The sequence below is a fragment of the Cylas formicarius genome, unplaced genomic scaffold (genome assembly GCF_029955315.1).
Source record: "Cylas formicarius isolate icCylForm1 unplaced genomic scaffold, icCylForm1.1 PGA_scaffold_3__17_contigs__length_32017465, whole genome shotgun sequence".
Taxonomy (NCBI): Eukaryota; Metazoa; Arthropoda; class Insecta; order Coleoptera; family Brentidae; genus Cylas; species Cylas formicarius.
The window spans coordinates 16956526-16980777 of record NW_026844326.1 but is presented as its reverse complement, the minus strand read 5'-3'; the positions used below and the strand labels follow the sequence as shown (position 1 = coordinate 16980777).

Genomic DNA, 24252 nt, shown 5'->3' with positions numbered 1-24252 from the left:
AGTGCCAAACAGAAAGTGGTGTTTTGTTCTTAAATGTGCAAATGCGCCCAGTACAAAATTAAAAAAAAATCTGTGAATGCTCCAAAAGCTCCTCTACAATATAAAAAGTGGTTGGACGGAGCTCGGCGAGATGTGAAATCAGTGAAATATGATATGGAAAACTATCTAGAATATAAGTTGAGTACTGTTGGAGCCCGAATGAAACCTTAGGTTGTACCACATAAATTTGCATGTCTTCAAAACAGCAAGGCAAGGCAAAAATATATGGCGGTATATTTGCAGCCAGTGCTGGTTGCGGGGCCCTCAACCGAAACGTCTCCTTTGATTTTAAAATGTTAACAGTGGGCGCTAAATTTTTTTTTTGCATTTTGCATTTTCTATACATTTTTAGATTTTGGTACACTCTCTTCACTCTCCTCTCGATCTTGAAGTATACTCAAACTAAATACAGCTTATTAATTCACTAACGATATCTGAGTGGACGGAACGGTTTCTGTCGCCATAATGAAAAATTCGGTTCACAGAACTATTACAATAATGATGATATTTAGAAGAAAGTTGGAGCCAGTTAATTAAGTAATGATGACACAACCTAGACACCTGTACCATATGCAGCGACGTAAATTTCACATTTAATGAATAGATATGTCGCTTGTCCTGTGTCGAAATGGCACCATATGTCTAAAGCTCGTTATTTTAGGCGCCGTTTCCATGTTGTGTTTTGCTCACATTTTATCTTCCTTCGTCTGATATTTGCGGCACATATTCTTCCACTCAACCGAAATTGTTATCTAATAAATAATTTATGTCTTCACACATCATATAAGTCCCATTAGGTAAATTAAAAGGAGTAGCCTTAAAACGACAAACATGGAAATCGTGAGCGTATCTAAAACGCGTAGGAATTGCATTATTACGTACCTATTTGGAAAGATGTCAGCGCGCTGCAATCGAAACAGTAGAAAATTTTGTCTATATCAGGATACCGTAAATGATTTGCATGCGAAATGTGTATGATAAAATTCTTGGGTATAAATTCGATTGGAATGTGAAATACTCTCGCAAACAATTTTAGATTACGCGTAAAAGTAAAACAATTTACTTTATCTCGTCCTTCGCTTATTTACCTTAAATACTTACTTACTCTAATAGCAATATTTTTCTGAAATTGCCCGCGAATAGATAGCATTGTCAGAAATGTGTACAACAAACTTCATCCCGAATAAACACAAGGTCCTTAAATACACTCCATAAAAAATGCAAAATATATCACAAGCACCATCAGGGCTGTGTTTTATACAGCATATACAGTTTTAATTTCACATACAGAAAGTTTAAAATTATTGTACGCGGCTAATATATGGGATTAGGCTGAGGCAGAAAATTTTCCATAAGCTTGGGATGGCTTTCTATGGTTCAGCGGCGTGCTCTGCATTCAGCTTTTATAACATAATCAAATAGAAATGTTCATCCTATCTGCATGACAAGCTAATATATCTGGTAAGCTAATATATCCTATTTATAACATAAATATTGGTTAACAACATTTGCTAACTGTACCTAAGCACAAAGAAGAGTTTTTTTACCGGGCAGCTTTTACAATTAATAATTAGGGAATAAATGATTTTACTATATCCATTAGTTCAGTTAAAAACAATATATGCGTAAATTTATAACAAGATGATATGTGATCATTTATTTCAATGCTCGTCCACTAATGTTGTTTCTTTTCTCCCTATTTCTAATTCTGCTGTTTGTTTGGCTTCGTTCGCTCCAGCAGCACAGTAGCAATTTTATTATGATTATTATTATATTATTTGCGCAAGATTGCTGCTTTGCTTGGTTGTTTTATTTCGCGATCTTTCAGGTTTGCAAATTGCAGTCGATTTTTTTGGATTAGCTACCCCCTCAGAACAAGCAACCCATGTCTATTACCTTTTGACGATTCTCGGTTGTTGGTTCTTATACCACTAATATGTATTGTTATACTTTAGTTTCAAGTTTGATAAGCTATGGGTATGTTTTCCTTTTTTGGAAATGTTGTAAATAAAAATAAATGAATAAATATAATAAAATAATATAAATAAATGTTTACATTTAAACGTGCCAAACATTGGAACCTAATTTGACTTCAAGTACGTACATAAGCATCTACCTTTAAGATCAACAGCTATATGCAAAGAATTTGGTAAAAAATGTGCCATACCTAAACACTTCCAGCTATTTCTCTCGCAAAATTTATATCAGGAAATGGTTTTTAAACGATTTGTGACGTGTTAAATGTTTTAAACTTTTAAGTTAAGCACCGTAGGTTCCGCAAAAAATAATTTTGGCATGCCACAAAATGACCCACTGCCGGAGCCTATTAATTTATTATTCGACAAAAATAAAAAATTGCGTTCTATTAGAACTCGAAACTTGAAAGGTTGTTTCTGTTTATTTGAAACGTATTGATTGCTTAGTATGACAATTATTTATAAATAATGGAAATTATTTGTCATAATCAGACGCAAACAAATTTGGCGAGTTAGGGGATCTAAGTACTGTACAGTATTTGCTTACGACGATAGAGGATCCAAGGGAATAACGATTATATCAATAACATTCTATCTATATTTGAGGGTAATTGTAACAGTAAGTAATGGTAACGAATAAAACTATTATTAGATAGCATATATTTCTCGATGCATGGGTTTACATAAAGTAAGGACAGGATTGCTTCATCCTTTTAGATCCCGTTAATTATTAGTTTTACTAATTATTAATTATTAGTTTTACTTACTAAATTCAATAAATTACCCACATTTCTGATAAAATAAGAAAAATATATAGTGACAAAGACAATTTTTTTTATGATAGTCATGTTGCTTCGTCCATAATCGCCACAGAAATCTAGATTATTATTCTGAATCAAATTAAGTAATTTCGTTATGATCCACGGATTGGAAAATCGACAATTCTATTCCCGATAATAAGCAGAAATCCAAGCGGAACCGTTCCCTTTACAATCGCAACCTTCGAGCTTCAAAACTAAGGTGTCGTTACCGTTTTATATGAAACGATATCGATTGCTGTTATTTACGAAACAAACTTGTTTGCACTCTACTAAATTAAATTTCGAAGCGCTCGTTATCTGCAATAATAATTCATGATTCGATGTGTATCTTCCGAACGACCGGTATAAGTGCACTCCCGTCTCAAGAATTTCTATTATTTCCGCGTCTAATCCACTTCTAATCTCCGTTTTTATCCCACACGACACACACGTGAAGCGCTTCCACTCAATGCCGATGTAAGAGGCAATTTTTTTGTCGTAATAAACTCTCGGGACCATAAAGATTCGCGATGAGATAACGCGATGACTAACGAAGAATTGAAATTTTGCGTTTCTGGTTAACGACGGGCGCCGATAGAAGATCTTTCGAGGTGTTGGGAAAAAGTCAACAAGGGACGCTTTAACGATGCCATCTTAATGGTTCGATAGGACTGGAAAAATTACGGAAATTATGGGTTTACCCGTGCTACGCCGGCAAGCTGGCTACGTTTGGCTAGGGAAATGATTCTTTTCATTTTTGGGACCTTCGTCCATCAGTTATACGAATATTTTGCGAGGCGTTTTAGATATAACAACGCTCTGTTATAAACAGCCTAATAATGTAACTAATAAGATAAACATAAAGAGAGATTTACCTCCATAAGATTTGAGTTACGAGTATTGGATATTATCAGTATAATGCAAATATAAATAATATAATTTTTCAAAGAGACGTCCATAGTCTATTGGATTGTATTTTACTCTGTACTTGCTTATATATGTTTTGAGGAGGGCGGAGCTAAATGAGTGGCATAAACACCGCCTTGGATGACTGAGTCGCGGTTGAGATTCTTACGTTGCTTATAGATTTCTATAGACTCTCGGATTTTTCGTTGGTAGAAGAATTGATTACATGCAAGAATTTTAGTTTTATCCAATAAAATTTTATGTCCGGTTTCGTGATTGCGTTGGGCAACTGCTGATAAGTTTCTTTGTCTTATATTTTTAGTCCGATCTCTCCAATGTATTCTTTGCCGAATTTGCATGGAATGCTGTAAACTCCTGGCATCTTAAACAGAATTTTAACTTTGACGGATCAAAGATTTTTGGCCAAGTATTAAATCTGGTTTTGACGTTATATTTATTTAGAACCTTTGATATGTGGTCAGTGATGTTTTGAATGTAAGAAAGGACAACAGTGGCTTTCGGGCTCATTGCTATTGGAAGATTGTGGTGAAGTGTACTTTGTGATCGAATGCTTAATATTTTTAATGTGATAATTAATAGAGAGAGGAGCAGAGGTGTTTTAATTCTGGGTTCAGTGACTCGGGCTGAGATAGTTTTACAGCTCTGTAAACAAGAGAGTTGATAACCGACGATTTTTGTGATAATGGATTAAGGTATCGGTCTGTGTGCGTAGGTTTTCTGTAAACACAATGACCCAATGTTAGGTCCGATTTGAGCAAGCAGTTCTTTCCTGAACAGCTAGTTTTGTCGAACTGATTAACAGGTCAGCATTTATATTTTGAAGCAGTTCTTTTATACCTTGGTCTCCCTTTATTCATATTATCAGGTTTGAAAGATTCTCTTTCACCAAGTCCTCTGTGTATGTTGATAGCTGTCTTAGCAGATGGAACGTTTCTATTGGGATAAGCCTCGATATAAAGTCGTCGTGCTTGATCGGAATTTCCATTTGCTCCTCCGCAGCGAAAATGCGATATTCAGTATTTGAATATTCCTGATGGGCCATCACAGTAGTAGTTGGATAATAAGCTCTTTTAAGAGAAACTAATTTTTAACGGATTGTGACAATGACTTTTTCAACTTTCATTTAAGTCCTGATAGATAAAATCACATTTCTAGGTAAAATTCGAGCCGAGAATAAAAAAGTCGAATTGTGACTAAACGATAACACTTACGACTTAAAAAAATAATTTTTGAAGATTTGTGATTCTGCTTAAGGCAATCGATTCTACCTTGCAATATGAATCTAATTAAATAAAAAAAAATAAAAAAATGTTCTAGGTAAAGTGCCCTCTAGTGAGAGATTTCTGAAACACTTTAATTTCCGAATGATGAATTTTACTAAATCAGGGATGGGTGTAAAATACCAGCTTATTCCGTAGAGAATTTTGACAAGCTAATGGGTGTTTTTTGTCGATGTATAGAACTTTAAGTTGGCATTACTGTTCAAGATGCCGACCGATTTAACAGCTGTCAAGTGATTTATTCTCGGTTTGGTTTGGCAATTCATCATGATTAGAACCACGCCTGAACAACGCTTGCAAATAGTGCAATTTTATTTCGAAAGTAATGGTTCTGTGCGGAATACGTATCGCGCACTACGTCCACTTTATCGTCGACAAAATCGTCCATCAGAGTAGTTAATTCGATTAACCATGGAACGTTTTCGCACCACGTTTACTCTTATTGATAACTCGCATCCCCGGAGACGCCGTACGGTGCGTACAGAAGAAGCTATTGCTGCTGTAGAGCGTAGCATTGAGTCCATCCGCCATCGAGCACAGGAATTGGATTTGTGTCCATCCACTTTATGGAAGATTTTGCGGAAGAATCTTGGTTTACGTGCTTACAAAATCCAACTCGTGCAAGAATTGAAGCCAAACGATCATCAAGTAAGGCGTAGATTCGTCGAATGGGCCCAAAACGAGATTGCCGTTGTTCCCGATTTTCATAAGCGAATTTTATTTAGCGTTGAAGCGCACTTCTGGTTGAATGGCTACGTCAACAAACAAAACTGCGGCATTTGGGGCGAAGCTAATCCTCAAGTGTATGTCGAAACACCGTTACATCCAGAAAAACTAACTGTTTGGTGCACTTTATGGGCGGGTGGAATCATTGGTCCGTACTTCTTCAAAAACGATTATCGCCAGAACGTTACAGTCAATGGTGATGGGTATAGAGCTATGATTACTAACTCTTTCATTCCTGAATTGAATAACCATGATGTCCAGGAGATATGGTGTCAACAGGACGGCGCAACAAGGTTGTGGTGAAGTGTATTTTGTGATCGAAAGCTTAATATTTTTAATGTGATAATTATTAGAGAGAAGAGCAAAGGTGTTTTAATTCTGGGTTCAGCGACTCGAGCTAAGATAGTTCTACGGCTCTGTAAACAAAACAGTTGATAACCGACGATTTTCATTAAGGTATCGGTCTGTGTGCGTAGGTTTTCTGTAAACACAATGAATGACCCAATGTTAGGTTCGTTTTTCTATTGATAAGAATATCTAAGAATGGGAGGTTATTATTTGCTTTTAATTAAATGGTAAAACGTATGTTAGGGTATAAAGCTTAAATGTCTTCTTTATTAAAACCCTTTACAGGGAAACTTATAGTTTCGTACTTAATTCTTTTCACTTCATTGAGCAATTAGATACACAAGATATTCGGGTTTGTTTCGACGTAGAACCCCTCTTTACTAAAGTCCCTATTCTTGAAACTCTCAACATCATTTCAGATATATTAAAATCAGAGAATCTGGAATCAAACCTTATCACCGTAATTGAAAAATGCTTGTCTGGAACATATCTTTCTTATAACGGTCAAATTTTTGAACAAACGTCGGGAACAGCTAAAACCAAATTTATGGAAACGCACTTTTGTTATTTGACCTCATGGTCAAGAATCTCTAGTAGATTTTCCTAGACATGTAAATTTTGTACATCCTAACATACGTTTTACCATTGAATTAGAAACTTATAATAACTTACAATTCTTAGATCTTCTCATTAATAGAAAGTCAGACTTAACATTGGGTCATTGTTTTTACAGAAAACCTACGCACACAGACCGATACCTTAATGCCAAAATCATCTTTACAGAACCGTAAAACTATCTCAGCCCGAGTCACTGAACCGAGAAAGAAAACACCGTACCTTTGCCCTTCTTTCTAATAATTTCCACATTGAAGATATTAAGAGTTCCATCAAAAAATACACTTTACCACAACCTTCCAATAGCAATGAGCAAAACATCGAGATTGACCACTTGTCCAAAAATCTCGCATCCTCGATCCGCCAAAGACAGAATTTCATTTGAGAGACCAGGAGTTTACAGCATTCCATACATATTCGACAAAGAATACATTGGAGAGACCGGACGAAAGATATCAACTAACTCAAAGTAGATGAAAGAGCACTAAGACTAAGACAACTAAACTCATCAGCAGTTGCCGAACACAATCTCGAAACCGGACGTAACATTTTATTTGATAAAACTAAAATTCTTGCATGTAATCAATTCTTCTACCAACGAAAAATCCGAGAGCCCATAGAAATCTAAAATATGAAAATCAGTCATTTAGCTCCGTCCCTTCAAACAATATATAAGCAGGTACAGACTAAAATGCGAGCTAGTTTCAGTTAACCTCTGAAGAAGCCAACAGGATGATTCATTTGAATTTTGTTTTACTATCTCCTTCAGTTCTTTAGGCACTTTGTTATAAATTTTTATCGCCAGAACTCAAGAACTATTTGATGTAAGAGACGGTTGGTGTTTAGGTATCTGTACGTTAAGATTCTGTCTTAAATTGCACTGAATATCTAAGGACTAGAGTTGCTTTTTATATAAGTGGCACAATTTAGTATGTACATACTAGAAAGTGTCAATACCAAAGTGTTGAGGAAATAGGTTTCGACATGAAAATTTTCAAGGCTAAAACAGCATAGTCCGTAAAATGCTTTTCTGCATCCTAAAGACTTGCTTCGCATGTGGTTTGTTAAATATTGTAAGGATTTGCAGCTTTCAATTTAGTTTGTTTGCCCTAAATATTTTTAAATGTTGATCGACAAATTCCCTGAATTTTAGATTACATATTTCATATAATAATTGTATAATATAACACTTGTGTATAATGATATAACATAATCGACAGGAAAAGTTTCACAAGAACTGTTTTAATATTTGCATTTTTTTAAAAAGTAACCAGTTGCATATACTATGGTATCACCATTCCCGCATTTAAGTATTTTTAGAGTTCTGAAAATACCGAAAACCACTAAATATCTGCAGAAACCGTTCACGTATGGATTCCGCTTCTCAACTGTAGCACCAGCGGCGTGGGGAAGGGGGGAGCTAGTCGCACGCGTGTCCTCGCTGTATAGGCTTTGACTATTCGCGGGTTTATTTTACGATGGTGGCGCTTCTACCGGTAAACAGTTGGAAGTACTTCACAATGTTTACCTTTCATTTGTGAATCTTTCAAAAAATGAAATTTATTACTATTGTCTTTGTAATGTAATGTGGAGCTGGAGTTTTGTGGAAGGCAATGCAAAACGTGCAATTTTAATTGGGATTTAAGGAAATTTTTACAGTGTTCTTTTATACTAGCAAAATTAAAAGCAGTCCCTATGAAATTAAGAGACAACTAAACATTATAAAAGTAAGTATCCATAAATTGCGTTGTTTCCATTTGCAAAACTGGTGTGGGTATATTTTAATTGAGGTAATTGAATTTTATTTTGATAGATTACAGAAGCCTACTTTTATTTTGTTCTTTTAAAATTGGTTTGCTCATTCTCATTATGATTCGATTTTGATTGGTTAGTTTTCATTACAGAAATGTGATAACATTGATATGTAAGCCTAGAAAGGTCCTTATTTTCTACCGATTAATTGGATCCGATTGTAACAAAAAATTAAAATTTTGGACATTTATCAATGTTTTATATTAATTTAAAGATTCTTGCTATCACATTAATAAATTCTTAATTAAAATTTAGATATTTTATAAAGCTGTCGAATAACGCCATATATCTAACTGGAAATTGAATTACGGCTGGTTCTAATTTAATACGTGCGTGAATTTAGACGGACAAAACCCGAAGACATAGTTTCGTAGTAGATACAATTAGTAAAATGTAGGCCGCTCGGAGATTGTTTGATAATGTTGTTACGGTTGCGCCTAGAGGTGTGCAGTTAGGTACATCGCTCGCTGATAGATTCGATGCAATTTTCTGTAATTCCATTCTGGGTAATCGGAACTGCGTATAAAGTGCATTATTAAAATAGTGTCAAGTGCGAAAACCGAGTGGGTACCGGGTATGTGGTACGGAAACCGCGATAAGTGTTTACTGTAAATGTTCCAACGTTAAGCTGTTATTATTCTGGTCTGAATGATGTATAATAATTATTTAAGACCATATTTTAATGTCGGCCGAGAACGTTTCTCGGACAGTTAGTGCCCCGTATTTAATACATACTTAACACGCACAATCGTCTAACAACCACAAATATTAAAAGAAAAATTTGCGGGTCTTTAGAAACAGAGATCGATAAACGATTTTGAAACATAGGCAGTGTAGTTTACCAAACGAGTTGACGGATTTGTGTAGAGTTTCATGGGTAAGATTCTTCGATTATTATTATTTCCTGCGGTTATCCTCAGTCCACCCTTGTCAGTATCGTGGCTATCAAACTAGGTCTCATCTAAATATATGACTGGGACGTCCTTAGCACGAATTTCGTGGATTTCACTCAAATATCTTGTTCTCCACTCCGAAATTCTTCTTGATTCCATCAAAACTTGTCTGTTATTCATGGTTTTTTAATAAACAATAATTCTTCGTACGAATGCAAGCAAAGTCTGTTGATAACAGTCAATGTTCAAAACAGTACGCAACTCTTCATGTAAAGTTTTAATTGTTAAAACAATATTCTTCTATGGTTCTGTTTCAGCATGGTTCATGTCAAGTAGACTTTTTGGGACCCCACGATCTTTCCGCGTTTTCTTTCTTGAACACCATTCACAACTATGTCACGTACTGTGGCATACTCCACTTTCTCCAGATGTCGATTTCAGAAACAGAAACACATTTAAAATTATAATTTTGGCAGCAACCGGCAAATGTGTCCGAGTCTTTGATCCATTTGAATTTGACCATCGACCACAATCTGAACTTCTTCGTCGCTGGACATCGCAAGTGACTAACAAAATTGAATAATGTTAGTATTTGGTAAGAAATAAATTGTAATAAAATCTATATGATGCCTCAATAAAAATGAGTCTTGAGAAACAATTGAATAACAGTAAGTTGCTAATTACTAATTACGGAATAGAAATAATTCCAAAGCTTCGACGGCTAAGAAAATAATGTTTCATATGTACTGTGCAGAAAACGCACAATTAGTAACAACAGATTCAATAGAAAACTCGTGGAAATTTACAAATACATACAATATAATACAAGTCAAAAGTAACGGGCCAAAAAAATGGATGACCGAATGACGATAGACGAAAGAAGAGAACATATAAATAGAGATAGCAGGAGCTTCCAGAATTACAAAAAAATAAATTCGCTGGAAATAAGAACAAATCGCGTCAACAGAACAAGCAAGAAATAGATCAAGAAGAAATAGAAACAATGCGAATCAATTACGTACAAGAAACATTGGAAGATGGCAGAACAGAAGTATAACTAGGGAGATAGACTAAGAAGAGTCACCGATGACATTACTTGTAGTGGAGGTGAAACAGGTAATAGAGATATCAACAAACCGTAAAGTCCCGGAACAAAATAACGTCTACATGGAGCTGAATCACTTCCTATACACCTCCACAACCTCAAATACCCAAATAAAATATACATTACCACACACTTTTAATACTTTTATTCCAATACCAAAGAAAACTAGAGTCAATAAATGCTCACAGATTACTCAATTTTATTGAGCGATATAATGAAGATAACTCTAAGAATCATACATAAGGGAACATATAAAAATTGTGACCAACCACATAGGAGAACAACGGTTTGGTTTCCGATTGAGTGTGGAAACTGGAGCAGCGCTATTTGCGCTTAATATTATGTAGAGATGTAGAGATCAATCCCACGAAATATACTTATGATAGATTATGAAAAAGCATTCGTTACAGCACGACATACAAAGATTAATAACCTATTGCACGACCATGGACTTGGGGAAAAGGACATCAATCTCAATAGAAACTTGTAATGAGAACAAATAGCAATATATAGGGAAAAAATATCAGAAAGCAGAAAAACAAAAGTAAAAAAAGATTTGTGAACAATCAAGGTATAAATCTTATTGATGTCATAGTAAAAAAAGCGATGGTCATTTCAAATAATTCAAATTCAGTATACTTATCAATAAGAATAAAACAAGTTTAAAAAATTAGAAATTTGAGATGTTGGAGTGGTCTCAACCCAGAAACGGAAGAATAGAAAATGCCAGAAATGCATTTCTTGGAATGAAAAGATTTCTAAAAAATCCTATCATTAAACATTATCGTTTCTTGAAGGCAATTGTGTTATGCGTTTATGTTTTATGACTTTTAGATTTTACGAATCCTGGACACTTAGGACTTTCGAGGTGAAAAGATTTGAAACATGTGAGAATGTGCGGGAACCATCAAGATGAGCAAAACAAGTTATTTAGGACACATCACAGAGGCACAGTAGCGTAAGCCGCAGAATAAGAAATCTTTTGTAGTTAAGTAAGTGGGTGTGGTGTCGTTTATATATAAGAGCATATTTTTTATTTTCAATATCTGATTCTAATGTCGGCCAAGTGTCGCTTTCTTTATATAATTTGGTACTGGGAACTTTCAATTTATGTGTTGTGCAGGGTTTATTACAGTAGAATTTACATTTAAAATCTTTAGATAAGCTCTTGTTGACGGACATCAATCAACAGTTTACATCAACTGTAAAGTTGTCGTTAACAAACGCGGTACCGTACAGGAAAGTTGCCATTCATCTAGAAATCCCAAGAGTATCGGACGAAATAAATTTACGATTGATACACTTTCAAGAGAGGTCAGCAATGTGGAACCATGAAGAGGAGCCACATTTGGCGGACATTACTTGCCGTCATTACAAAGTGCATCATTATCGCTTCATTTAGTTGTTACAAAAACAAAATTATATTGAAAATAAAAAATGTTATTCCTATGTCGAAATATTCTGCCTAGTAGTGTCTAGTAGAATTGAAATTTGTATTGGCTTGGCGGTAGAATATTTAAGAGTAACGAAGAAGTTATCGAAGCTGTAAATCAGTATTTTGAGGTGGTTGACGAATTTACATTTAAAACTGATTTATACATTATTTCGGAATTACTTTTAAATATCTTGATTCAGAAAAATGATAAAACATTAAATATGAATTTACTGTACTTTATCGCTTTTTATTCCAATGCTTGCTTTAGAATCCTCCTTTGATTATCCATCTGTAAGAACATTATAATTCAACGTTTAATATAACTCCAACAGCATTTTCTTAGCTGCCGGTATATAAAACAAATGCCAAGCGGCACGACGGCGGCGAGCACGAACTCGAAGCAACACTTTGTCCTAAAATGTGTTTTAACGCTGACAGATGTAAAAAGCAATAATTTTCCGTGATTATAATCTCTATCTTCCTGGTCAAGTTGATGTTGTGGCTCAGTTATTTTAATGAACCCACACTATGAAACATTGCTGGCGGCCATAAAGTTCGTGTTCGGTCGGTCAAAAATTCGAGTTACGCGAGTACGACAGTTGGTAGTAATTAAGAACCGCTCTGTTTCGATTTATTGCTCATTGGAAATTTGACAGCGAAACACGGAAGCAGCAGAAGAGAACAGAGCTAACAGAAGATCTCTAACAGTTATGCTCTAATAGCGATGATGTTCGATTGTTAAAGAGCTAAAAAGATAAAACACTTCTTGGACGCTAAGCCTGCATCTCAATAGCAAGTTACATCATTTTTTTGCAATTGCTTTTCAAAGTTCAATCGGCCAAAATATATCGTCCAAATGTTTTATACATTCGTTTATCAGCAACGTAGTACCAATATGATTATCAAAAACCTACATTCTGTCTTGTTCTGATTTGGTCGAACAGCAACCTCATGTCATTCGCCTCCAATAGCGACAAGTCACTTGCATCGGTATGTGAGTGTACGATATTAATTAATCTTAATTAATCTCGGCTAAATCGTCTACATTTCTAAAAACGATAGTTGTGTTAATAGGGAACTTGATTTTTTTTTAAATTTCTTCAATGCATTAGAAATAATTCACATTAAATATTAGAACCCAAAACCCAATATTTAAGTTGCAATAAATAATTCAAGCTAAGCTAGCTAGCTATTCCTTTTAAACGACACTAAACGCCCGGGAATGATTGTGACGTCACACCGCTGTTTTTCGATCGATACGGCGATATGTGTATTTGTATTTGCGCTTAGTGTGCTTTACATGATAATAATGGAAGCAACACAAAAACAATATCTCAAATCGTGCCATCGTGTTTGAGTACATCCCGTAAAACGACAGATAAATTTTTTATTCGTCTACCAGAAAATAAAAGCCGTCGTTTTTTGCTAACATTATGTTCAGGTGACACTTTAGCCTTAACAGCCTTAACATATTATATTGGTTTAAAATTAGGGGCTAAATTTTCTATGAACATTCATAACTTTTAGCTTTAACACTGCGAACCTCAGCAGAAGAAAAACGTATCCACTAAAGGTAAATTATCAGATTGATCTTTTAAAAAATCGGCTTCGGTCATTTTGAAAACTTTCTTTTTGATATTAAACACAGGATGCCAAAAGCAAACGATGGGATCAAGACTAAAATTAAAATTAAAACCATTGGCATCTCTTTGCTACAGTCCGGCTGACGCGTACTCTTAAGAGCGAATTGACGTCACAACCGGACACAGCCAATGACAGCAAAGGGGATTTACATTTTACAATTTTTAATTGCTTATATTTGCTATTTTTTTCTCCTTTTTCCGATGGTATTTCCTTATCTAAGAAACAATTCATCCCAAGGGTTACACTTTTTCTAGACGAAATTCATAAAAATGTTCTACTTATTTGTTCATTTATTTTTAAATTTTACTGCTAAAAGAAACGAAATGAGGGTAAAGTTGTTGGAACAAGCTTCGTGGGGATATAAAATACTCACGTGCGGTCGCATCCAGACTATAGGATTTAACGAAGGTTTCTTGTGGTGGTAAAGAGATTTCGAGGCCGGTGGAAAATCGACGTCCTCATATAAAATTCCCTTTTCCCTACACGATCTCTTTATAGCCTGATAACTATTCGACGCCTTTCTGCGCTCTGTCGTGCAGTACCTGCAATGAGGAAAAGGCTGACAGCTAAATCCTAAATTACAAATTTTTGTTACGTCAATGCGTTGTGTGGCATGCGACGCATCTATAAAAGGAAAAATCATGTACATATTCATTCAATTCATTGTTTTTAATACTCTTTCTGAGAAATTCTCAGAGCTTAATTTCTTATTGCTTCGATGTGAAATGTGAACAAAAGTGAAAGAACAACAATGATTGCGGAAATTCAAGTAAAACTTGCTGTTTTACAGATAAACTTATTTATTTTAGTGTTTTATGTTAGTTATGCATTCTGCTCAACACTCTAAAAAAAAATTGTCTCCAACTTGTTAAAACCTGATTATTATGGTTGAGAAGTGGACTCAGGAAATGCTATGGTGGAATTTTAGGCTTTTTTTACTTACTTAAATATTGCTTACTTAAATATAAATTTTTAAAACTTTATGATTGTATCATTTCAAATTTAGTTACTTCATTTTATTCATTAATGTTTGGTTGTTGCTTCGAAATAGCTTTCAAAATCAATATTCCTTTATTTTCCAGTTTAGGAAATGATTGAACAAATTGTGTATTTTATTCGTTTCCTTGTTAGACTAATGCAGGGTATTAAAATGAGACCTGTCGCTTTACTTAAACAGGCAATTGGTTAATTTTAGAGCGAAGGATTCATATAAACATTTAAGGGAAATAAAGTCATCTTTGGAATACACAGTTCCACATTCCTTTTATTTTTACATCTTGTATCTCGAGACCGAAGATCTGGGAAACCTAGGTTGAGTATTTTCATCTTAAGATTAAGAAAAAGCTACTTATTCAATTAACTATTCAAGATTCAAATTCATTACGTTCACTTCTTACTATACCATTTCATTCTGCCTATCGCCATTGTGTAATTAATCAAAGGTTTTTTACTTTCTCCTGATTTGGATGATATTTTTATATGCTTTTGATTTGTGATTCTCTATTGTTATTCTCTGCTATTATTATTATCCTTTTCTAAAATTCTCAGCATATAATTGAGGTTAGGTGAAAATCGATTAAAACTAATTAGTAAAGTAACCAACTAAAAAAAAACAAATTATACCGGGTGAAACAAGAAAGTGGGCACACGCTATAACTTCCGGTTCGAGCGGAAACGACACTAACTTCTGAATTTTAAATGGCACACCCATAATTTTTGCATTTTTGGATTCAGGAGATTATTCTACGTAGGATAGGGTTTTCTCACTTTTTTTAGTTTTTTTATATTTTTATTTAATTCCTTTTCAATACTTGTATAATGCCAAATAGCATTTAATGTAATGAACTATTATTTTTTTAGGATAAGCTAATTTTTTCAAATAGCACCCTAGTGGGAACAAAAACTTTTTAAAACCGGTACCTTTTTTGCAACATTTAGATACCAAAATTTTCAAAATTCGTTAAAAAATTAGCTCACAGGAAGGAAAAAACCAGACAAGACATTTTTATAAAAAAAAATATTACTTAGGTGGCTTTGCTTCTATTCATCATTATTGATTGAAAATTCTGACAGTTTGTACATTTTTATCTGATTATCTATTTTGTCCTGTCGATTTGGATTATCATGGAAAACAATAATCAACTTACAAATGGAGAAAAAGTTGATATGTTTCTGATATACGGGGAATGCAGAAAAAACTCTCGACAGAGAAATCCTCAAAATAATCGAGATGATAATTTTATTATAAGTGAACAAATGGAAATCAATGCGAGATACGTCAATATAAATCCACCTGCGTCGAGAAGTCGCATTACAATTAGACATTTCAAGAGAATCTGTGACGAGAATTTAAAAAAAAACACGGCTATCATTCTTTTAAGTATAACCTTCAACATCTTTATGAAGCTGACTTTGTAAGAAGATTTCGATATTGTAATGGACTGTTAGATAAACATGACGAGAATAATAATTTCGTTAACTTAGTTTTGTTCACTTATGAGTCACGATTCTCAAATAATACTATATTTAACCGACAGAACAATAGTCTTTAAAAAATCAAAGAATTATACATCCCGGAGAGTTTCAAGAACGGTTCGGAATCAATATTTGGGCAGGAGTGTCTAGGAGTGGAGTCTATCCCCACATTTGTGGGGATAGACTAATCTCAACCCACGGTCCAGTCAAATGCCCCCACGGTCACCGGACTTGACACAGTTAGATTTTTTTGTTTGGGGGTACGCGAAAGACCGCGTGTTTATGTAACTTCAGTGTTCGACCTACAATGAAGGAGGAGGACATTTTAATCACATTTAATCCCACTTATTTAATTCAAATAAATACAGAACTCGAGTTCCAAAATAAATGAATACATTCAATACCTACGTTAGTTTATGACTGTATCCCCGTATTCCACAAGCATATCAACTTTTTATCATAATAAAACACTTCAAACAAAAAATTCTAATCGTTGAATCTAAGTTGAATCTTGTTTTTACAAAATTGTATTTACTTATCTATTTTTTTTCCTTCCTTACTTACTTTTTAACAGATTTTGACAATTTTGGTGTCAAAATGTTGAAAAAAAATACAGGTTTTAAAAAGTTTTTGTTTCCACTAGGGTGCTATTTGAAAAACTAGGTTATCCTAAAAAATTAATAGTTCATTGCATTAAATGCTATTTGCCATTAGACAAGTAACAAAAAATTTCATTTAAAATTTTTCCGATGATCAGGTGACCCGGTAAATATTTATGACGGTCACAGCCTCCTAGACAAAATTTTCAAAAATTAAATAAAAACTAAAAAAAAAAGGTTTTGCCATTTAAAATTAAATTAATATCTTTTCCGCCCAAACAGGAAGCGCAACCATTGATTACATATTGTCAAAAATTTGGACATTCAGCCGTTTAAAAGTTATAGAGTGTTTCCACTTTCCTGTGTCACCCGGTATAATGACGTTTAAGTGCCAAGAGGTAGCGTGGGATTTTATAAATCAATGAGAGTTCCCCGTCATTAAGTTCCATAGTCGAAACGAGGCAACGAATTTTCCAGCATTAACGCGCTCGATATATCACAAATCAGGTATTAATAGAGTAATCGTAGTAAACCAGGAGACCACACCATCGATTAATTCAGAGGTCAGTCATTTCAAAAGCTTTATTCAAATCGGTGATTACTTTTGTCGCAACTCTCGCCGAGTGTATCCCATGAGAAAATTTGTTCACCATTAATCATTCCATAACACTGTTTGTTTTTGCCAGCCTTCGCCTGAGAGATGTTCGTGCGAGGCAAAGTTGCCATATCTTTTCAAGTATTTAGAAGGAAACATTAAATGGTATATGTTGGGTTCTGACCCGATCATTCTTGTTACCGAATATTTGTTGGACGGAGTAAAATGAAACCAAGAAATCAATTTGCCTCCATGGCAACGTTTTATGACGTCATCCCCATGGTCATCCTCATGGATATATGGGAATCATTAGGCTTGGAAAATTTCGAGATTTTTTTTAATAAAGACAGTTTATTATTGCTATTATTATTTTTGGTCTCTTAATATAATTTTACAAAAATCTCTAAATAAAATGTTACAAATTTAATATCAGTCATCAGTAATTTTAGTGCCCTGAAAATGATGTCGGGTTTTATTTGTCACCATCCAATAAATATTTGCAAATTTGAACATAAATTTTATTTTATTTCAGGCTTGGATGAGCATTAAGTATAATCTGTCTCATTAATACAGGTAAAATGAAAAAAATAGATTTAGGTATAGATACAGGTTCGAAAAAACATGTTCAATTATGCAATCCAAGCAGATGATTTGGTTCTAACCTAAAAATGTTTGTTGTCCACTTGATAAGGACCGAAACGTTGATACATAATTTGAATAACAGCAAAAGAACTCCAAAAAAGTTCTGGACGAACAGTCTGAAGTTTCATTATTAATAATAATTATATTATATAGAAGAACAGTCAACAATATCCGCGTTTTTAACTTTAAAACTCTAAAAACCACATTACCCGTGTAGTGGCACGCAATCCAATATTTTGTCAGTATATTAAGGTATTCTACCTCATCCTCACAATCACGTCAGTGTAAAAGATGCTAATTGTTGGGAAAGTAATATTTTATTAAACAAGTAATACAGTAATACCAAACCTTAATGTATATTTTAGGACGACTTAAAAAATAGAGTTTTACAATTTCAAGCTAATGTTTATAATAATGGTTTCGAACTCCTGATCAGAAGAATTTTGTAAAAATGTAAGATAAATTGAATTTTTCTACGAACTTGGGTGAGTTGCATAGTTTTTGTTAGTTTAACCGACAACCCTAGAATTTTCTAGCAGTAAGTGGAATTTTGCAAATGTGTATGCTAAGTATTTAACACGAAGCTTTGCCAGAGCTGCCCATGAGTCTTTATGGCATATTTGGAGCGTCCTTTCTAAAGAGAAGTGACAGTTGTTGCTTACAGAAGAAAATAAACGATCAGCAGTCGAACAACTGAAGTAGACGATAACTTTTGGGACCAGAAGATTACGAGGATACGACAACGTCGCTGAAGTTATGAGCTTTGACGAAGATGGGGCGCTAATGTGCCATAACATTTATTTCGTAACAACCGATCATGACTCATCAAGTTCTTCGTCGGCGGCGAGCGCCGCGGCCACTCATCATCTCGTTCGACATGACGAGAGACGAAGAAAAGAGGAAGCAAGGCGAAAAAAAGAAGAGCAATAACTAGCGGGGCGCGTACGTGTGTGCGAATCGCTTATACCCGTAATGATGCAGAGGTTACCGGAGCACGTTCCCAAGACGCGCGGGATTCCTCGGATTCTTCGGATTAAGAAGCACCACGTCGCGGACAGTGTCATAACTTGAATAAATTATGACGGCTCGAGGAGGGTACTAATTTAATTTATTGCAGTCTCGGCACTGCTAGCATTTGTTCTTATGGACGTGAAATCTGCTGACAGTTATTGCATTAAGTGTTATTTACGATTGCGGCAGATCTTCTGAATCTCCGGTTGCGCAGATTAGGGAATTATTGGTTTTATTTGATTTGGGAAAGATATCAAAATCTAGTTGTAACTCTCCAACATTTTAATAATTGTTTTAAAACTATTCTAACCATATTACAAAATACTACTAAATGGTTTTTTAAGGAGCTACAATTCTATAATTTACCTAACTTAAACTAACTTAAAGACTATCTTAAAGAATATAAAATTTTAAAATAAAACTAGGTTGACTTTAGATGAGGTCAAACACAACATAAGTATAACATCCATAATGATAAGAACGCGTAATATTCCACAAAGTAGGTAACAGACTAAATACCTCTAACCTCAACAAGCATGTATTAATATAAGTACATTTGTTATAGACATTAAAATAAATAATGCAAGCAAAAATAAATAAAATATTAAATTTGACATTGTAAGTTAAAGGAAGGATAGTGGAAATAAATGTTCAAAACAATATTTTATTAATTTAATCTATTAATATCTATTTAATATATTACAATTATCCATGCAATTTATTAGGAACTGAGTGTGTAATGCACAAGCAAATAAGAAGTATCATTCGCGTTGAATATCCGCTGGTGTGATTAAGTTATTATCTAAGTGTCTTCAAAAAATAAGGTAACTTTTAAGTTTTATCAAAACTTATTTATTTATTTACCATATATATAATACACTTGTGCCAACTTTTTTTCCAATTCTCGAAGCACTTCTGATAAGCACTTTCTGGTTTTGTTGCAAACCTCTTTCCTTTCATGGGTTTCTTAAGTTTTGGGAATATGAAAAAGTCGCAGGGGACTATATCCGGTGAATATGGTGGCTGAGGCATGATTCAGGTTTTGATCTTGGCCACAAAATTAGACACACACGTTTCATGCCACAAACTTTGGAAAAAAAGTGCATGACACGAGGCAATAGAAATGTCGGCGTCTTCAGCCACTTTTCTAATAGTGATTCGACGATTTTTCAACTCCATTTGTTTCACTTCTTCAACGCTTTTTTGTCATGCTGAGGCGTCCAAGATGGCCTTGGATGAGCTTGTACCACTTTTTTTTCCATTCCATCCGATTTTATACAAAAATTGTATGCAAATTCTTTGCTCCATTTTTTTGACAACAGAAAATCGTCGAGCACACAAAACACATCTAACGCTCACAAAAAAGTAAACGTGCAAACTGGCTGAAACTGTGAACATATGTCAGGGTTATGTGTACCAACTTAACAAAAAAAATATTGAAGATCGAATGTACGTAGCCCGCCTAATTGCAAAAGTCACCTTACTTTTTGAAAACACCTCGTATATGGAGATGGGACAAAATAATTAAGTTTTTAGTTAAAAACAAAGTTAACAGCCACGTGAATGTTTAAAAACACTGAAAGAAGTGGACACTGCGGCTAAAGATATATGCGCCAATATGAACTACACCAAACCTAAACTCATAATCAACACAGGTGGAAACATTGCAATCAGAACAGAGAAAAAAATTGAATAAGAAGATGAATATATATATCTTCGACAAATGGTTAAATTAAAAAAATAATATATATCCCCAATATCTGAAAAACAAAGGATATAATCAGTGCGTGTCCTACGAAACTTAAACATGGATATTTAAAAAGCCCAAACATGGACAACGTAGCGATAGCACAAATATTAATGCAAGTACAAATGTTAAGTGTAAAACTGATAGATCGACCAAGAAACGAGTGGATAAGAATTAAAAATAAAGTAAAAGACGTTAGAGGCATGTAGCGAAGTCAAAAAACATCAGAAAAAAAACGAAAGACGGAACAAAATTATCATAAATTGAAGCCCTTAGTAAAGTAAAAGAATGAGACGAAGACCTGAAATACGATTGCCGGATGATCTGAACAAGCATGCTGGATCCAGATGGATAAACAAGGCGACAGACAGAGAAAAGTGGAGAAGTCTGGGGGAGGCTTATGTTCAAAACTGCATCGAATAGAGTAAAATAGATACGAAGCAAAGTAAAAATACGTTCCTGAATTAATTTTGTGTATTGGAGATCCGTTAAGTAAACGCATAAACCGAAAACGTGTAACCGTGGCCATTCTTTATGCGACCGTAATGGAATCCTTAAGCTTCTTCGCATTGTTATGCAGCGGGAATAGAACAACAACGTTCTTATGTCGGAAGACATAAATAGGTTTGAAAACGATGATAATTTTCATACAAACGTTGCGACGAGACAATTCAAAACAAGTCCTTCGAGTACGGTTAAATTTAATACATTATGCTCATACGAACCGAAATGATATGGGAAAAATCTACAATCGGATTTACTGTTTCGTATTTACATGCCAAGTCGGTTCTTTTGTACGTCAAACGTCAAATTTGACTTGCGAACGTAACGAAAGGAAAAATTCTCGTTTCGCCTCAATTGTATAAATAATGATTTGGTGTATCGCGTCCCTAATCCTCTCGACTGCTTTAATCCTGGTTGGTTTTCTGCTGTCCGCTGCAGGAAGCTTGGAAAAACTTAAAGAAAATTTTGGTAACACATCGAAAACTACCCGACTCCCCATAATTACGCCCGACGGGCAGATGGTTGACTCTGTCGAGGACCTAGAGCTTTTGATAGAAGTTTTAGAACACGAATTCGAAGAAAAAGAGGTAAAATGTTAAATTTTAATCGGCCGCGCTTCATACATTCTTCACAGAAGGAAATTGAGTCCGCGAAAACTAAACAAGAGTCGGCAGCTCAGCGTTTGGAAAAACTGACAGACACTGTTACACAAATGAAGAAAGGTTTCTTGAAACGAAAAAAGCAAATATCCAAATCCGAAACTGAATGTACCCAATTGAAAAGCCAAATCGAAGATTACAAGGAACGTAAGAAACGCCTAAGAGAAGAAATCAATTCTAACCCGAAGCGCTACGACAATGCTGTCGATGAATATGAAATTGTGAAGAACTTTACAGGTTAATCATAAATTTATTGGTCACTATGTGACTTTGAGATTTTCACTTTGCACATTACAAAATTAACTATATGAAAATAAGACGTTGGTCAGTGTAACAATGACAGCATATTTTTATTTTAAATCGTGCAAATATTGAGATTGATTTAGTCATGCAATAGCTGCTTGAAAAGCAGGTTGTTCTGCATTATTTTCAGGCATTATAGCGGGGTTTCTTGAATGTTGATCTTAAATGTTGCTATAAAAATATATATTCGTTCAGTTTTTCAAGCTTTATTATGCAATCTGCAACATGCTATAGCAATCTTGGTATATTCTCTAGTAATTTAGGCATGGAATAATTTTGCGCCTTTTACCATCTTGTAGAAGCAGTTTTTGTTTAAACTTCGTTTGGTATTTAATTTGCTGAACTACTTTTATTTCTTCCACATTCCACAAATGTTCCACAAAACTAACGAATTCATGTTTTTGATTGACAGTCAGTGATTCTAAATTTTCAAAAAATATTATTATCCAATGTATAAATCCTCTTCATTACCCTTGTAAAATAATTACATCAATCCATATGTAGTTGACATGGAACCGTAGACTAAAAGCCGTCAATTTCATTGGGATACTGATTTTTGTTTGAATATTAATACACAGTTTTTTTATTTTTAGTCACGGACGCTTTGTAGAACTTCCTTATTGCATCTAAAAGTTTAATGATGGATTTAAGAGGAGCCTAGCGGTCAAATTACTTATAAATTTAAATGTAAAAATAAAAGATTTACCTCGAAAGAGTCGACTGTTTGTCCTCGGGTTTGTTTGCGTGCCCGTTGATGTACGCTCGAACGTTGCCATTAGGACCTGGAAAGAAGAAATTTCGAAAATTAGAAGAACGTATTGATAGTTCCATTGGTTTTTAGGAAAAATATATTTTGCTTCGTCAAAGGTTTTGATTTAAGATTTACAAATTTTTCCATCTTCCAGCCCAAATAACCGAAAAGGAAGTGAAACCAAATACCCATGAATATTGTGTCATTTTGCATGCCGAGAAAAACGGTATTCGACATAAATCTAATTTTAAGGGGGCGAGGGTCGAAAATCGATTTAAAAAGTAATCTACACAAGCTACACACACGGATTTAATGTTACCAACAGCAATATCTGTGATTTGTTAAAAATTCGTAGTAACTGTGGGAGTGTATGTTTCTGATAGCGAGTTGAATCAAGTTTTCAATGTAGTGAGCCAAACCAAACATTTTTAGGTTATCTTGGCGACGCCGCATTTTAGGCGCCCGACTGACGCCATTATTTTTTTAGTGGGATGGAGTCGAAATTAGGTTCACATTTCCCTTTTAAAAGCATTATTTTCATTTTTTATGGTAGAGATTTTGTAATTTAATTTAAAAAAATTGTGACCAGAAGCCATATACATATTTCGTCCTACATTCTACACAAAAAGTTATATAAGTAACGGTTATTAGTTTTTCGATAAATAATAAAATAGAAAACTTACATGTAGTACCATCCAACATTTTGAAAAAGGTCCCATACCTCATCAACAAAAGTGCTATATACAAGGTGATTCATAATACAGTGCAGATCCTTAAGGTTGTGATGCTTTAGTTGACGTTAAAAAAAAAATTATATCAATATAAGTCCACAATCCCCTTAGTTTTGATCATTGAAAATATTTTTAAAAAACGCTTTTTCCTCATTTTCATATATTATATATTTTTTCTACTCTGTCAAATACCTAACTACACGCCGATCTAGCGTGCGGGAAGCGTCACTTTACCACGTCAGTTTCGTTTCCCTCGGGTATTGTACTGTAATGTATGTATTCGTATTGTTTTGCAAAAATGTATCCAAAAACTAATGGTCGTGGAAAAAGTATAGTATGCAACACTGCTACTGTGGTTTTTAGAGTTTTTATATTAATATCTTGCCAAGAATAATTGTACCATTTTCAAATATCCGTGTCACACCAGTACAAATAAAACACAACTGAAGGTTATGACCTGCTTTTTCTTGCTCATACTATCTTAAAAATTTAATCCTCTTAAAACCTCTATCGTTGGATGATTTTTCTTCCAATTCCAATACTTAATGGTCAATTGTAACAGTTAAATAAACAACATAACGTTTTAAAATTGTGTTTATTCCGTCGTTTATATGACATATACAGTAATACATCTC

The 24252-nt window shown here is 34.3% G+C and overlaps 2 protein-coding genes across 4 annotated transcripts in view; one reads left to right on the top strand and one right to left on the bottom strand.

Moving 5' to 3' along the window:
• Nucleotides 1-24252, bottom strand: part of LOC132700175 (calpain-9-like) — a 119912-nt gene that overhangs the window by 33963 nt on the left and 61697 nt on the right. For all 3 annotated transcript variants that reach the window (XM_060667342.1, XM_060667343.1, XM_060667344.1), the window contains 2 exons: nucleotides 22842-22917; nucleotides 13974-14142 (listed from right to left, as the gene is read on the bottom strand). In XM_060667342.1, coding sequence (XP_060523325.1) covers nucleotides 13974-14142; nucleotides 22842-22917 — 245 coding nt within the window. The remainder of the gene's footprint in view (nucleotides 1-13973; nucleotides 14143-22841; nucleotides 22918-24252) is intronic.
• Nucleotides 21467-22857, top strand: LOC132700177 (filamin-A-interacting protein 1-like). The gene is made up of 3 exons (XM_060667346.1): nucleotides 21467-21760; nucleotides 21808-22069; nucleotides 22729-22857. The coding sequence occupies exons 1-3, from the start codon at nucleotides 21539-21541 to the stop codon at nucleotides 22743-22745; spliced, it is 501 nt and encodes a 166-aa protein (XP_060523329.1). The 5' UTR covers nucleotides 21467-21538; the 3' UTR covers nucleotides 22746-22857.